Genomic DNA, 14,169 nt, shown 5'->3' on the forward strand with positions numbered 1-14,169 from the left:
CTTTAGGATGATCATAATTCAACATTGGCCCTGGGTAAAACTGCAAGGCCCTATCTGAAAAATAAACTAAAACAAAAAGGCCTGGAGATGTGGCTCAAGTGGTAGAGTGCCTGCCTAGCAAGCCTGAGGCCCTGAGTTCAAATCCCAGTACCACCAAAAATAAAAAATCTAAATAGGAAGAATTGAAAAATAAATGTATTCCTATCCTCTTCTACTTCACTATTCAAACCACAAGATATACAGGATTCCAAAGTCAAATGAGAATTCTGTTTTATTTTTTTTGAGAATCATGTTTATATTAGTTGTCATTATCCATTATCTGCTCTTCCAGTTGCACAACTGACTTTTGACAGGATGTCCTTTAATTTCTTTTCTTAACAAATGCATCTCTTGTGTATGGTTTGTAATACTTAGGACATAATGAAGTCATCCAGACCAACCTACCCTGGAGTGAATGAAACCACACCAAACCCTTACCCACCAAGCAGCTTCATGGCTCCTCAGTCTCATCAACCTCTGGGTTTTATAAACCTAGGAAACCGACCTCAGATTGGGCAACTTCCCTTCATCATATCTCCAGAAACCTTTGCTAGCAGTCAGCTGGGTCAAGGAAATGAACAAATGCTAAATCCAACAATAGGAAAAGCAGCAACAAACTTTAAAGAAGAAGCAAAGGCACTAGGGGTGCGTATTTCCTACAAGAATTTTAATTTTGCATTTGTGAGGTTTTTTCCTTATACCTGTTGGTTATAGGTACAGAGAATACTATCTGAGTATTTAAAAACTTTGAATGTGACTCTGGAAACTGTGTGTTTCTTTTAGGTAGAAATGATTAGTCTGCATATAGACTTTACCCTGAGTTCATTTTCTTTTGGATTCAAGCAAAAATCTAATGGGTGACAGAAGACCCTCCCTATAGGAAGATTAAGTAATACTGACATGAGGGGAGCACCACTACTTCTAGTTCGATCTCACTTACATGAAATTTTTGAGACAATCTCATTTCTGTCTCTGGATTGGTTGCAAACCTAGTATTTACATACAGATGACTCCACATTAAAATGAACATTGATGACTGCCTTAAAAGGGACAGACCTACTATTAGGTAATCAGGGTAAGGCTGAGTGTGAAAGAATCAGAAGCAATTCATCTGCTGAGTCTCCCTCATCCATATCCTTGTAAACACTGTGGTTTATCTGCCATCTTATTTCTACAAAGGGTACTTTGAATGAAACACCCACAATCTTGTTTCTGTAGACACTGTAAAGCATGGCAAACTGGCAGGTGACAATTCCACCAGCTGAGGCAGAATTGTTAGACCCTTTGCTAAGTTTTCCAGGTAACTCTTTCAATACCACTAACACTATTTCACCAAATTTTATCAAGTCTCTCCTTGTGTGCAGCTACAATTTCTCTGCTATAGCAGTTAGTAAATATATATTGAGTGTCCATTATGTGGACTCTACTTAATAGAGACTTAATGTTTTAGAAAAATAAAAATGAGCATTAGTCTTCCTCCAACAGCCAATCTAAGGTGGGAAGGTGGCTCCTAAGATCCTCCTCACACCAAGTTGAGGAAATTCCCTGGTCCCATTGAACAGATGGGACAAACTAGCACCTCACACAACTGTCCTCACACAAGTGTAGCAATATTATAGAACACAAAGCAGGCACAATCTCTGCCCTCATGGAGCTTACAACCTTGTAAGGGAGATCAGGTTATACACACAGTAAGAAGTAAAATGCAGAGTGTGCTGAAAGGCAATAAATGTTATATAGAGAAGACAGTATAAGAAGGAAAAGAAGTACCAGGCAGGGAAAGGATAGCAATTCCAAACTGGTCAGAGTGGAATGTGATATTTAAGCAAAGACATGAAGTCAGGAGTGAGTCATGCAGAGATTAGGACAAAAGGAAACAAACCAGAGTAAGGGTCTTTAGATGAGAGAGTATGAAATATATTTGATGAACAGGGAAGAGGCCAACAAAGTTAGAGCAGAAAGAACAAGGGTGGGGATAGCTGGAAGGAAGACAGAAAGGTGTTATGGGTAAAACCTGATTAAGCCTGTGGAACAGAAGGTTTAGGCTTTTAGAGAGTAGAATGAAGAACCATTGGAGCATTGTACCTGGTACCAAAAAGATATGCAATAAAAATACTTTAAAAGGAAAAGAGAAGTTTTGTTTTTAAAAGCTTCAGTTCCTCTTCATGAAGAATATATTTATGGCATTCCATCCCCAAGTCACAACAGCAGTGGGGGGCAATGGGAGTTGGGAGTAGAGCATCTGTATCAATCCGCTCTGAATTGTAAGTGGTTCTGTGGGGAAAAAAATGCAGAACTGAATACCCAAATGGTTAAATCTGTAGGCAAATTTGATCAATATCTGTAGGCAAATTTGATCAATAAATGCTAGCCAGGGCTGTATGAGGAGAAAAAAAGGCTTTTAGGAATCAAAGATCTAACTGCTCTTCAGTAAGAGGACAGGAAGGACAAGGATGGGGTGTTTGCAGCCAGCTGACTGAACTGATGCGCTTCAAGAAGAGCTTGTGGAAACCAAATATTAAGTCTTATACAGAGTTCTTCAACTGAGATGTATTATGAGATTAAAAAAAAAGCTCATTACTTAAAGCTCTATGCAAAGGTATGATGTGCATAGATAAATGTGAAAGAATTTTTTCATGGGAAAGACTCATGGCTTTTGTGAACCTCAAAGAATTTCTTTATTCAAAAAATTTATCAACATCTTAGCATATTTTTGAACTTGTGTTTTTCTAATTTTAATTCAATTTAATTTTACTCAGAAGCTATTTTTAAAGAAATAAAACAGCTTCTGTACTTGTAGGCTTCCTGGATAGATAATACATAAATGAACTACAACTCTACAGTTAACTTTTGGAACAATAAAGCAACAGTTATTTCTCAGAAATCTATGTTTACCTGGGACAAAAGAATAAGAGTTATAAAGTAGTAAAAGAATTACCCCTTGTCTTTGGGTATATATCTCTTACCTGACAAAAAATTTATTTCATACCAGCAAGTTTAGAAAATGAACAAGGTAGGGCTGGCAGAGCAGCTCAGTGGTAGAGGGCTTGCCTAGCAAGCCTGAGAACCTAAGTTCAACACCCAATACTGAAAAAAAAATAAAATAACTAAAAGCAAAAAGGGCTGGAGGCATGGGTCAAATGATAGTGTGCCTTTCTAGAAAGCTGGAGGCCCCAGGTTCAAACCCCAGTACCACCAAAACAAAATTAAGAAGATAAATGAGAATAAAAACAAGTAGTAATGTGTGTTTTGTGCTTTATATCTTAAGCTGCAACCACAATTTGGGGGGAAATGACATGTCAATTTGACTGATGTAATCAGTCACAGAGCGGGTGGACTTGAGCTGCACCTGATGGGACGCAGTACCAAAGAGTTAAAAAGAGGGCCCCTGCGTCCACTTGCTGTAGGAATTTCCATATCTGCCTCTTAATAACTGTGTGACCTTGGGCGCCTCATTTCTCACGTCTCTGGGTCTCCATTCAGTTCTTGGGAGGTTACATGGCACAGTAAGTATATAGTGTGTAGAACATCACCAAGCGTATAATCAAGGCCCAACAAATGACTTTGGCCTCACCAATACTCATAACTGATATTACCAAGCGGAGAATTATTCTAGTTGAAAACGACAGCCGCTGAAGTCTCAGACAAAGCAATTTTTTCTAAGTCTTTTAGAGGCTCTCAGGAGATGCTAATGGGTGCTTAAACACTTTCTAGATAAATAAACCTCCTCAAAGCCTTTTACTGAGGACTTTGCTCCCCGAGTGTACTCAAAATGTCACCCTACCTGCTGTTTTGGTGATTGCCTAAATGATGCCCATGATCCTGGCAAAGTGGACAATAGAACAAAAACAGCAATTATTATAATGTTCCACAGGCTGAAAATAAAGAAGCATTTTTAAATATGGTTTTCTTTATTTCAGGCGATCCAGATCATAATTGGACTGATGCACTTTGGTTTCGGAATTGCTTTGGGTTTACTAAGCGTCTCTCACGGTCATTATTGGGGGTTTGCCTCCACTGCTTTTGTTGGTGGATACCCACTCTGGGGTGGACTCAGTGTGAGTAGATTGTTAAGAAACCTCTCTTTTTAAATCACAGATACTTCCAGTCTGCTCACAGCTCAGTTCTTCATAAGCCCTATGACAGAGGGCTGGAGAATTTAGAGAAATGGCAATTTCGTTGTGCATAAAAAAAAAAAAAGAAACTTTTTTCCCCCATTTTTAATTTGCAGCTTAAACCTATCACCTAATGTTTGCTCTAACCAAGATGACGTTTTACCTCCCTGTGTTATTTTAGCCAGAAATGTATATGATGGATGGAGAATTGCAAAGGGAGGTGATCAAAAACATATTTAAAAATATGCAATTGACAGTGAGATGAAACAAGATGGAGCAGGAAGCTAAGGTGTCATCAGAATCAGGAGAGGTGAACAGGAGAATGAATTCTTTATATGCATGAAAGTAAGGAAAGAAAAAAAGGAATTCAAAAACATATTCCTAGAGCTACTCTAGAAAACTGAGATAAAGGAAATTTTGAGAGGTAAACTAGATGAATACAGGTAGACTACCTTCCCTATTAAGAGAAACACCCAGGCACAAACAGAAAACCCACCATTTCACAAATAAATTTGTTTATTTCTACAGTTCATTATTTCTGGATCTCTTTCTGTATCAGCATCCAAGGAATTTAACCCTTGTCTGGTAAGTTAGAAGCTTTCTATTTTTTTTAACTCCTTTAAAGATTAGTATAATTTATTGGGAAAGAAAAATGAAAAAGTATATTCATGAAATATGGATGGCAGCACTTTTCTCAAAATATCTGTCAGTTGTCCCCATGGCAGAGTGCTGGGGTAGGGAGGTGTCAACACAATTTGCCACTCAGAAATGGCAGGGTTCCACATCCTGACTCATGAACTCACAAGGGTGGGAAGAGTAAAGATAAGGGTTGTTTAAGCTTCAACCCACCAACTTCCTGGTTCAATAGTGTCACACTGTATTAGGGAAGTCCAAAGAAGAATATAGGAACCGGAAAACACCTACTTGCCTTATCAGTAACAAAGTCTTTGATGTTCATTTGTCATTTCTCAGCTCTTTTATTTCCACTTTTTATTTGTACTTATCTCCTATTCTTATTTTATTGGTTTTTGCTATGTGCCTCTTCAAATAACCATTAAAACCATCCAGCTGAGAACATAAGAAGAGCTTATAAATATGATAATGGAGACAGGGTTCTCCCAGTCACAAAACCCCATTCTTGCAATTTCCTGGTTTAATTAAAAACCAAGAGAAAGAAAATGATTTGTCAAAAACTAGAGCAGAGATGCTCTCAAGAGTGCATGAAATTAGGCCAAGAGGAAAAAATGGGGAAAAGGAAACATGGAGTCATGTTGCTCATGTTCTTCCAGACAAAACAAAAAATGAGTTAAACTTCAACCCACCTCATTCTGATTAACCACCCCAATTGTAACAGGAAAGCAAAGTAAAGTATCCTCTGCACCCTTTATAGGTCCTTCTCTCTGAGATTGCCCAGGAATAGATAACTGTCTTCCTTTGACAGAAGTCAACCACTGAAACTTACCTAAGACAAGTTTTCTAAGAGACTTTTAAAGTCCTTCAGGAGACACAGAGACTGAAGCAGAACTCTAAGGACGCTAATGTGCACCTCTAGCAAGTCAGCTGAGGTCTTAGTGTCATAATTATTCTAACATATCTCTTAGTCTTACTGCAAAAACTGGAGAGAGTTTTGAATTCTGCTCATACACCTCTCTACCTACAAATGCCTAGTTTCTCTTTCTATAGTTGAAGTTTTCATCTAGTCCACAAAGAGACTTCTGAGCTTTCATTAATTCTTAAATGTACCAACAAAAATTTTGTCCCTTATGCTTTCTTTTGTTTCTGGTACATTCTATTTTCTTTTAAATATGGAACACTTCACGAATTTGCATGTCATCCTTGCACAGGGGCCATGCTAATCTTCTCTGTGTCATTCCAATTTTAGTCTATGTGCTGCTGAAGCAAGTGCTCCTATATAATTTCCAAGCTATGAAATCAGATGCCATATTACCACCTCATTCAATGGCATTAACAGTTTAATGTAACACTGTACCCACCACAGAATAATGCCCACTAAAAGTTTACTTATTCTTTTCTTAGTTTTGAAAAGGACATAGAGTAGTTATTATGCTTGAGGCTTTTATTTGAATATAATAGATGAACTTCTGCTTTATATTATTTATATTTTTAGAAGAACCTGATATCAAAGCTACAAACAGTAATTTTCATGGTAACTACCCAGGACTGAAAAAAAAAAAAGAAATTATTTCAACTTCAAAAATTGTTTTAAAAGATGTCAAAGATTAAGAACCATTAACTCTGATTGTTTAATCTCACTTATCCACTTTATAATTTTTTTGTGTTTTCCTCATTAGATAAAAGGCAGCCTAGGAATGAACATTGTTAGCGCTATCTTTGCTCTCACTGGAGTGTGTCTGCTTCTGAGGGACATGATCGTCAATGACCACATTAATAAAGACTATTGGTTACTGGTAAGTATTCTATAATCTACCACACAGAGTAAGCTTATTTTTATTTCATATTATTTTACAATTTCAGTGAGGAAATCTCTATTTGTATTCCAGCCTTACTCCTAGAAATGTGATTGTTAGAATAAAAGTGAGTTACTTTTATAGATGTTTATCGATGTTACTGTTAATCACATGAATAGGGGAGAATTTGGTTAGGCCTCCTAGACCCCTAAGACTACTCCATTTTTTTTCCAATAATTTTAAATTCTATACAAATAAGATAGTCAAGTTGCTGAGTGGCTTTTTTTTTTTAATTTTAAAATTAAAGTGAGAGGAAAACAGCAGTGACAAGGACATCCAATTTTTACTAAAAAATCTGAAAGAATGAAGCAATCACAAAATGTGCCTGTGAATGTGCTCAAAACAGAATCATCTGTTCGTTATCATTATATAGAGGCTGGCCCCAGGAAGAAACTGGTTGTCAGGGGGTAGTAATACTCATTATCCATAAAGAATGGAATAACACAGTGTAAAATGAAGCTGGTCTGGAAGGTGTCATCTTGTCTCAATGGCCACATTAAGGATTTTGGCCTACAGTATGAAAATAAGGGGAAGCCGCCAAAGAAGGTTTTTGGGATTTTTTGTTGTTTTGGTTTTTTTGCTTTTTCTTTACAAAAAAATCAGAGTTTATCTAATTCATGTAGACTACATTTATCTTACAAAAAAAATAATTACTCCCTTATATATCTAGAAAATGGAGTCTTAAGACAAGATCACAATATTTTAAACAGCCATGATAACATTTCCTCTCAGTTCATTCAGTATTTTGTAAATCTATGCCCTGGGATCTTAGAATGGCAGTCTTAAGAAGTCATTTGCTTCTCAACTAAAAGTTTCTGGATCCTAACTCCAACCACTAGTGTGCTCTGAAAGTTGTCTTAAAAATTGCCATCAGGATCCTGACCCCAGGAGTCTCTTCTTGGAAGTGTCAGTAGTTTGAAGTAGCTCACACTCCTTTTCCACTAAGAAGCTCCAAGGTGATCCTTCCTTGTTAAAGACACAGAACAGCTTTACACAGAGAACTAGAATGCTCACATTGGTGTTTTGAAAGGTCTACTCTTTTTTGCAGTATAGAAAAAGCATATTAAGAAAAGGAATTGATGAAAGAATGTCTTAGTCCACTTTCTGTTGTTGTAACTGGAAAAATGACATTGGGTACTTTGTAAAGAAAAGAGATTTGTTCCTTGTTCATAGTTAGGAGGTTCAAAAACATGGTGTCAGTACTGGCATCTGGTGAGGATCTCACAGAAGAGAGCAACACATTGTGAAGTGCATGTTGGAAGTGCATGTCCTCTAGGAAGACCTTCTAACTAGGCCTCCTACTCTTACCACTTCCTAATAAAGTCATCAAATTATGAGTCCATCAAAAGATTAACCCACTGATTAGGTCAGAACCCTCAAGAGCCAATCACCTCCTCAAATCCCATCCTGGCAACCAAGCCCCAATACATGAGCTTATGAGGGACATTTCATATTCGAACCATAATGAGTACCAAATAAAAAGAACACAATTTACTCCAAAAACAGCTTCCAAATGGGCATCCAAGCAGAGAAACAAACAATTCTGAGGTGACACAAGGTGGTAGAAGAAAGCACAGTTCCTGGCCTTGTCTCTTACTCCCAAGAGACCAAAAGGGGGGGGGTGGGGGAAGGAATCCAAAAAAAATGCTGAAAGGTTTTACTAATGCTCTTCAGTCTGGTTCTTAGAAGACTAAAGTAGAGAACAGTCAATTTTGAGAAATAATAAACCAAGTACTGTGTGGGTTATGCTCTCGAATAGTACTCTAAGGCCTCAAGAAAAGCAAAAAAGTCACCAGAGTGAACACTTTTTAGGGCAGTTTGCTAAGGTGGAGGAATGGGCAGAAATTCTCAGTAGATAACCCCTCCGACCATGGAGTGGGCTTTGGTGCCAGGCATTCAGGGGACTCTCAGAAGATAAGAAGCAAAGTCCACGTTCACTGGTAAGAATTATTGTCAGCACCATCTAAACTACTTCTCTCCTCGCAACAGCCCCATCATTAGTATTCAGAGGAAAAGATATAAAACAATTTATAGCCCTCAAATCATCACTGGAAACAAGGAAAACCAACCGGACTCAGTTATTTGAAAGGTGAATCTAGGAAAATTCACTCATACTATGCTGCAGCCCCAGAGAGAAGAGGGATGCTTTGCACATTAAAAAGACTCCTTGGAGTCAAGTTGAAATTTGGAAGCAAGGGTGAAAGCTAGGGTTCTGAGAAAGGATTCAGACCCAAAGTGCTCGACTCCCTCAGTATTTATTGAGTTGCTGTATATAGCTATTGATCATGAAGCATATGTGGCTTAATAGTTAACTTCTGGGCAAAACAGGATATATATTTAAACTTCTGTGCTCTGTAAAACAGCATGTAACACTATTAAATGTAGGAACAATCATTCATACAAAGAATTCACGGTTCTTAGAGCAATGCTGAGAGGATTCTGTCTTCAGTATCACATCCCATAACCAAAAACTTGGTCTTCCTAGCAATCTGACTGTAAGTTCATGAACTTCTGATATTCATTGCACCACATGGTCTCCAACAATACTACAATTGGAGGCATTTTTGAACAAATTGAACAGATTTGTTCACCTTAATGATAAATTTTAAAAAATGGTAGGAAAACCAATTTAATATGTTAGAGTGATTAAAAGAGAAAGGAAGAAAAAAAAGGAAGGAGGGAAAAAAATTTAAGATTCCAGTCAGTGAGTGGGTCAGCAGAAACACTCAGGAACAGATTAATTTAGTTTGTGTAAAGGCACAATCCAACTAATTAGAACTCAAGACACATAAGATAATAAAATGAATATAAATCTGTGTTTCCTCCTTCTTCCTCATAAGACCTACCCTGGTTTGATGAAGATATGGGTCACATAAACCAGAAAAGCACTGAGTTTCCTCATTCTCATTGTTTAAACTGTTTCAACTGTAGGGAACCATATCCTCAGATTCTAGCCCAAATTCCTATACCAAGGAACAATGAATTGCTAAGTGATTACCACAAGACCCAGACCCAGCATCTTGATTTCTAATCACTGGTATTAGATTCTTCAAATAAATATAGAGACCTCAAATCAACAAAGAGGAATTTCCAAGTAGCAAGTCATGTGATATCCTACAACAGCATGCCAGTGGAACAGATTAAAAATCCAAAACGGAAGAAAATCTTACCCAATTATCAATAGAAGATTCTAAGTAAGCATTTTGTTCTACTGAAAATCTTAATAAAAAATAAAATCAGAGAATGACATAAAAGTTACATTGTAAAGCTATGGAAACCAACTGAGTGCCCAAAACTCAATTATACATCTAGTATTATACATCTAATAGTGGCCTCAAACAAAAATGGTTCAGAGAAAAACCGAAATGATAGTCCTATTGAAGAAAAGGCAAATATGTTAAAGTGATTAGAGATGATAAATATGAAAAATAGACAAGCGTGATCCAACCTAGTAATAATTGAACTTTTTTAGTTAGAGAATCCAACATATGACACAGAAAAAAAATGTATTCATAAAATACTGAAAAAAATCACTGAAATAAAAGAGTAATTTGAACACTGAAAGAATAACCTATAATAGGAAAAAGAGGTGCAAAATAAGTAAGGTATAAATAAATAGATAGCCCCTTGATAAGATATAAGGCATAAATAAATAATTAATGCTTAAAACAGAAAAATCAAACAACCTATAAAGTAGAAAAAAATTAACTTGGCTCATTCCCCACAACAGCAATGTTCAATGAGGGAACAAAGTGGAGCAATGTTTGCAAAGTTTGTGTGTGTGTGTGTGTGTGTGTGTGTGTGTGTGTGTGCTGAGTGTACATTGTGGCATTTACAAAAGTTCTTACACTGTATCAAATGTATCAGACTTGAATTCACCCCATCTACTATTCTCTTTCATTCCTCCCTCTCCCAATTCCTGGAACAGTTTCAATAGATCTCATTTTTCCATTTACATACATGTGTACACAGTTTTTGCACCATATTCACTCTCCTATACCATTTTCCCACATCCTCCCCACTCCCACTGGTACCACCCCCCCCCAGACAGGACTTGTTCTGCTATCCTGTTTCCTGATTTTGTAAAAAATAAATAAATAAAAAGAAAGAAAATGACATATTTGTTTAAGATAGCTATACAAGGAGTTTCCTAGTGACATTTCTATGTACATCTGTATCACAACTCGAATTGGTTCAACTCCTCTATTTTTCTCCTTTCTACCTTAGTCCCCTTCTTATGGTGATTTCAATACGTTTAAAAATTTTATATTCATTCTTGCATAGAAAGTATATCAACCATATTCACCTTTTTAATTTCCTTCTTTTACCCTCCCTCTCCTGAATGTCTGATCTGTTTTTCATAACATTGCTGTATTTGTATTAGGTCTATATTCCACATATGAGAGAAAATGTGTGGCCTTTGGCCTTCTGAACCTAGCTAACTTCAGTTAAGATGATGTTCTCAAGTTCCATCCATTTAAAAAATTGTGACTCAAGAATATCACATCCAGTTTAATTTTTGTGCAAGTATGAAAAGAACAAGAGAGTCTCAGTAAAACAACTTGTGTCAAAAACTGCAATATTCAGCCATAAGTGAGTTAACATAAATCAAGGGTTCAGAAAGGCAAGGAGGAGCTCTGTAGAGAGATCAGGGGGCAGCACTAACCTATCTCAGCAGCCAGCTAGCACTGAGCCACTGTAAGAGGTGACAGTTACAGAACTGAATATAAGTGCTTCAATGTTTCACTCCCAAAAATATAAAAATGATATAATCACCAAACACTAGGAATTGAAAAGATGAAAAAGACACAAATAAAAGTGCAAATCCTCTTATTTTTTTTCACAATAAATAATCATTTATATGAGTTTCAACAAAATTGAAACTTGCCAGTTTAAGATGACTTCAGCATCTGCATGGATTTCATAGACATGTTTTATAAACTAGCAGACATAATTTGACTTACATTCTTTTTCTTATTTTAAAATCAAGTAACCTTAATACTTTCATTTCAAAATAGGAAAAATAATGGTTCCATTGTTAGAGAAGCTTTTTCTCTTGTTCTCTTTCATTCTCTTTCTCTTTCTCACTGTTTTTCCTTTCTGTCTCTCTGTGCATCCATCCTTATATTTGCCTTGTGATTATACATAGAGATTTACAATAATAACCATCAATGTTTATTTTGGTCATTTCTGAGAAGTGACATTTGAGATGACTGGTTGGCTTCTATATTGCTTGCTTTGTTTTTAATAAGTAGGCAACATTTTTATAAAAATGAGAGAATATTGCATAGAAAAATCTACCCTTTTCTAATATTTCTAAATAAAATGTTTACTTGTCAAAAGGCAAGTTTTAAACAAAACTCAAAATAAATTCATATTCCCCAGAAATAAGCATTAATGGTAATGGACAAATAAGCATGCAGTGAGTTGAACTGAGCAGTAGCACATTTGATGAATCAGTAGCATTTTGAAGCCTGTGTCAGGCCTTCCTGATTAGCAAAAAAAAATCTAAATAGCATTTATTTTTTATTCCAGGTTTCTGGAAAAGGTATTTCAGGCATTCTGATGATCTTCTCGCTCTTGGAATTCAGCATAAATTGTACCACAGCCCATTTTGCCAACCAATCAATCACCAAAACCAACAGGGTGAGTTAGGCCTCTTTATAACATAATCTGAATATGTGCTGAAGAAATACAGACTTTCAGGACTTAGCATACAGGATTGTATGCCAAATCCTGCTGTGAGCTTATTAGAGTGCTGTTTTTCCTTGACTCTGCAGGGACAGGAGAGATTGAATGGATTGTACTAACGATGTTGTTCGTTTGTGTTCATTCCTCCAGTCTGTCATGGTTTTTCCAAATACCTATGCAACCAACCCCTTGACAGAAGAGCCATGCCCACCTGCTCCCAGATATGATGACCACATAGCACACACCCATAGATGCTAAAAGAAAAAAGGAGACATCAGCTCAATATCATGAAGTAAAACTTCTCCATGAAAATTTCTTAGGATCTGACTTCTACTGTCTATGTTGACTGCAAATCCTTAAAGACTGTGTTTAAGATTTGTTCTTAGGCTAATCACTAGCTAATCACTAATGATAACTGCATCTCTCAGTCACTGTCTCTTTCTACTTAGCATGCTCTCACTGGCACCCTTTTCATCATGAAGGATGAAAAGATTGAAAACTGACTGTGCAACTCAAAGTTAGAAATTTTCCTGTTAATGTCACTTTTTCCTCAATAAAAATGTCATTAGGATCATAAGCCCTTGGGGTATTGTTTATTGGTGTATATTAATTGTACATAGTAAGAAGTTTAATTAGGATAGTTCTATACATGCATATACACACATTCCAGCAGTCATGTATCCTGAAACAGGAGTTGTGGTTTGAGATGCAGTGTTCCTTGCAGGTGGAATGTAGTTTCCTTAAGGTGTCTTTGGAGTATTCAAAGTAGCCATTCAAAGAAAGGCTGCTCAGTTGACAGCTCGGTTGAATTTTTGTTAAGTGAAATAAACAAGTCCCACAAAACAAGTATTGGATGTTTTCTCTCATTTGTAGACACTGGGCGGGGGGACCTCCAAGGTCATGAAAATAAAGGGCAGACTACATTGAAAGTGGAAAGGAAAAGAAAAAGGGTGAGGGGGAATAGGGATAAGAGGGAGTGATGGAGACATGGAGAGATGAATATGATCAAAGTACACAGTATGCATGTATGGAAATATCCTGATTAAACCCCTTACTATGTACAATTAATAAACACCAAGCCAGTCCAGCACAAGGGAAGAATCTGACAAGTGTTAATTAAAGATTTCCCAACAATTTAGCTTATTTAAAGGAAAAGTACACTTTAAAAGGTGCTTACAACAAAGACCTATCATTATCATTAATAGTATTTGAGATTGCTTATCTCTAAGACAAATATGCTTAAAGAGCAGTGGGTCACTCTGTTTCAACATCATGAAATATTTTGCCTCATAGATATCTACAAATCTTTGTTATTTAATGAATATCTTTGTGTACAATAAAATCATGTGCAATGGAACAATAGCAGAACAAGGATGGTACCTTGAGGACTCACGTCATCTTTGTCAAACTAGAAGCATGGTCATGCCCAAGGTGAAAGGCATGGCTAGAATCAGAATATTACGCAGCACAGGCAATGTTAAAAGTCATGCAAGTGAAGAATAAACTGGTAAGAAAAACAGGAGAATTGCCAGGGTATACTGAGGACATGTTTGAGGGGATGGTCACAAAATTACAGTAAGTTGCTCCATCAGGACTTGGCTGCTGAAACCAGAGAAAATACCCATTTGATTTTATCTAGTATTAAGGTTTTTCTAGAGACAATGATAAAATAACAGAGGGACAAAAAAGCTTAGAACATTGTCAAAAATATTATTCAAATAAATGACCTGTGTAATCTATACTGGGTAAAACGAAAAGTGAAAAAATAAAAGATGAATTATTCCAAAATTGAAATATCTTCCTTTCTCCAGTAGAATTGTTGTGAAAAGCAAATG

The 14,169-nt window shown here is 36.6% G+C and overlaps 1 protein-coding gene and 1 non-coding gene across 2 annotated transcripts; one reads left to right on the forward strand and one right to left on the reverse strand.

The window, feature by feature from the left end:
• The first annotated feature begins 420 nt into the window (after positions 1 to 420).
• Positions 421 to 12,592, forward strand: Ms4a12 (membrane spanning 4-domains A12). Its single transcript, XM_020185891.1, has 6 exons — positions 421 to 684; positions 3,960 to 4,097; positions 4,683 to 4,739; positions 6,467 to 6,583; positions 12,179 to 12,289; positions 12,485 to 12,592. The coding sequence occupies exons 1-6, from the start codon at positions 421 to 423 to the stop codon at positions 12,590 to 12,592; spliced, it is 795 nt and encodes a 264-aa protein (XP_020041480.1).
• Positions 5,954 to 6,056, reverse strand: LOC141416073 (U6 spliceosomal RNA). Its single transcript, XR_012440989.1, has one exon. It is a non-coding gene; the product is annotated as a U6 spliceosomal RNA (small nuclear RNA).
• Positions 12,593 to 14,169: the final 1,577 nt, after the last annotated feature.

This window comes from Castor canadensis, chromosome 1 (assembly GCF_047511655.1).
Source record: "Castor canadensis chromosome 1, mCasCan1.hap1v2, whole genome shotgun sequence".
NCBI classification, from domain to species: Eukaryota; Metazoa; Chordata; class Mammalia; order Rodentia; family Castoridae; genus Castor; species Castor canadensis.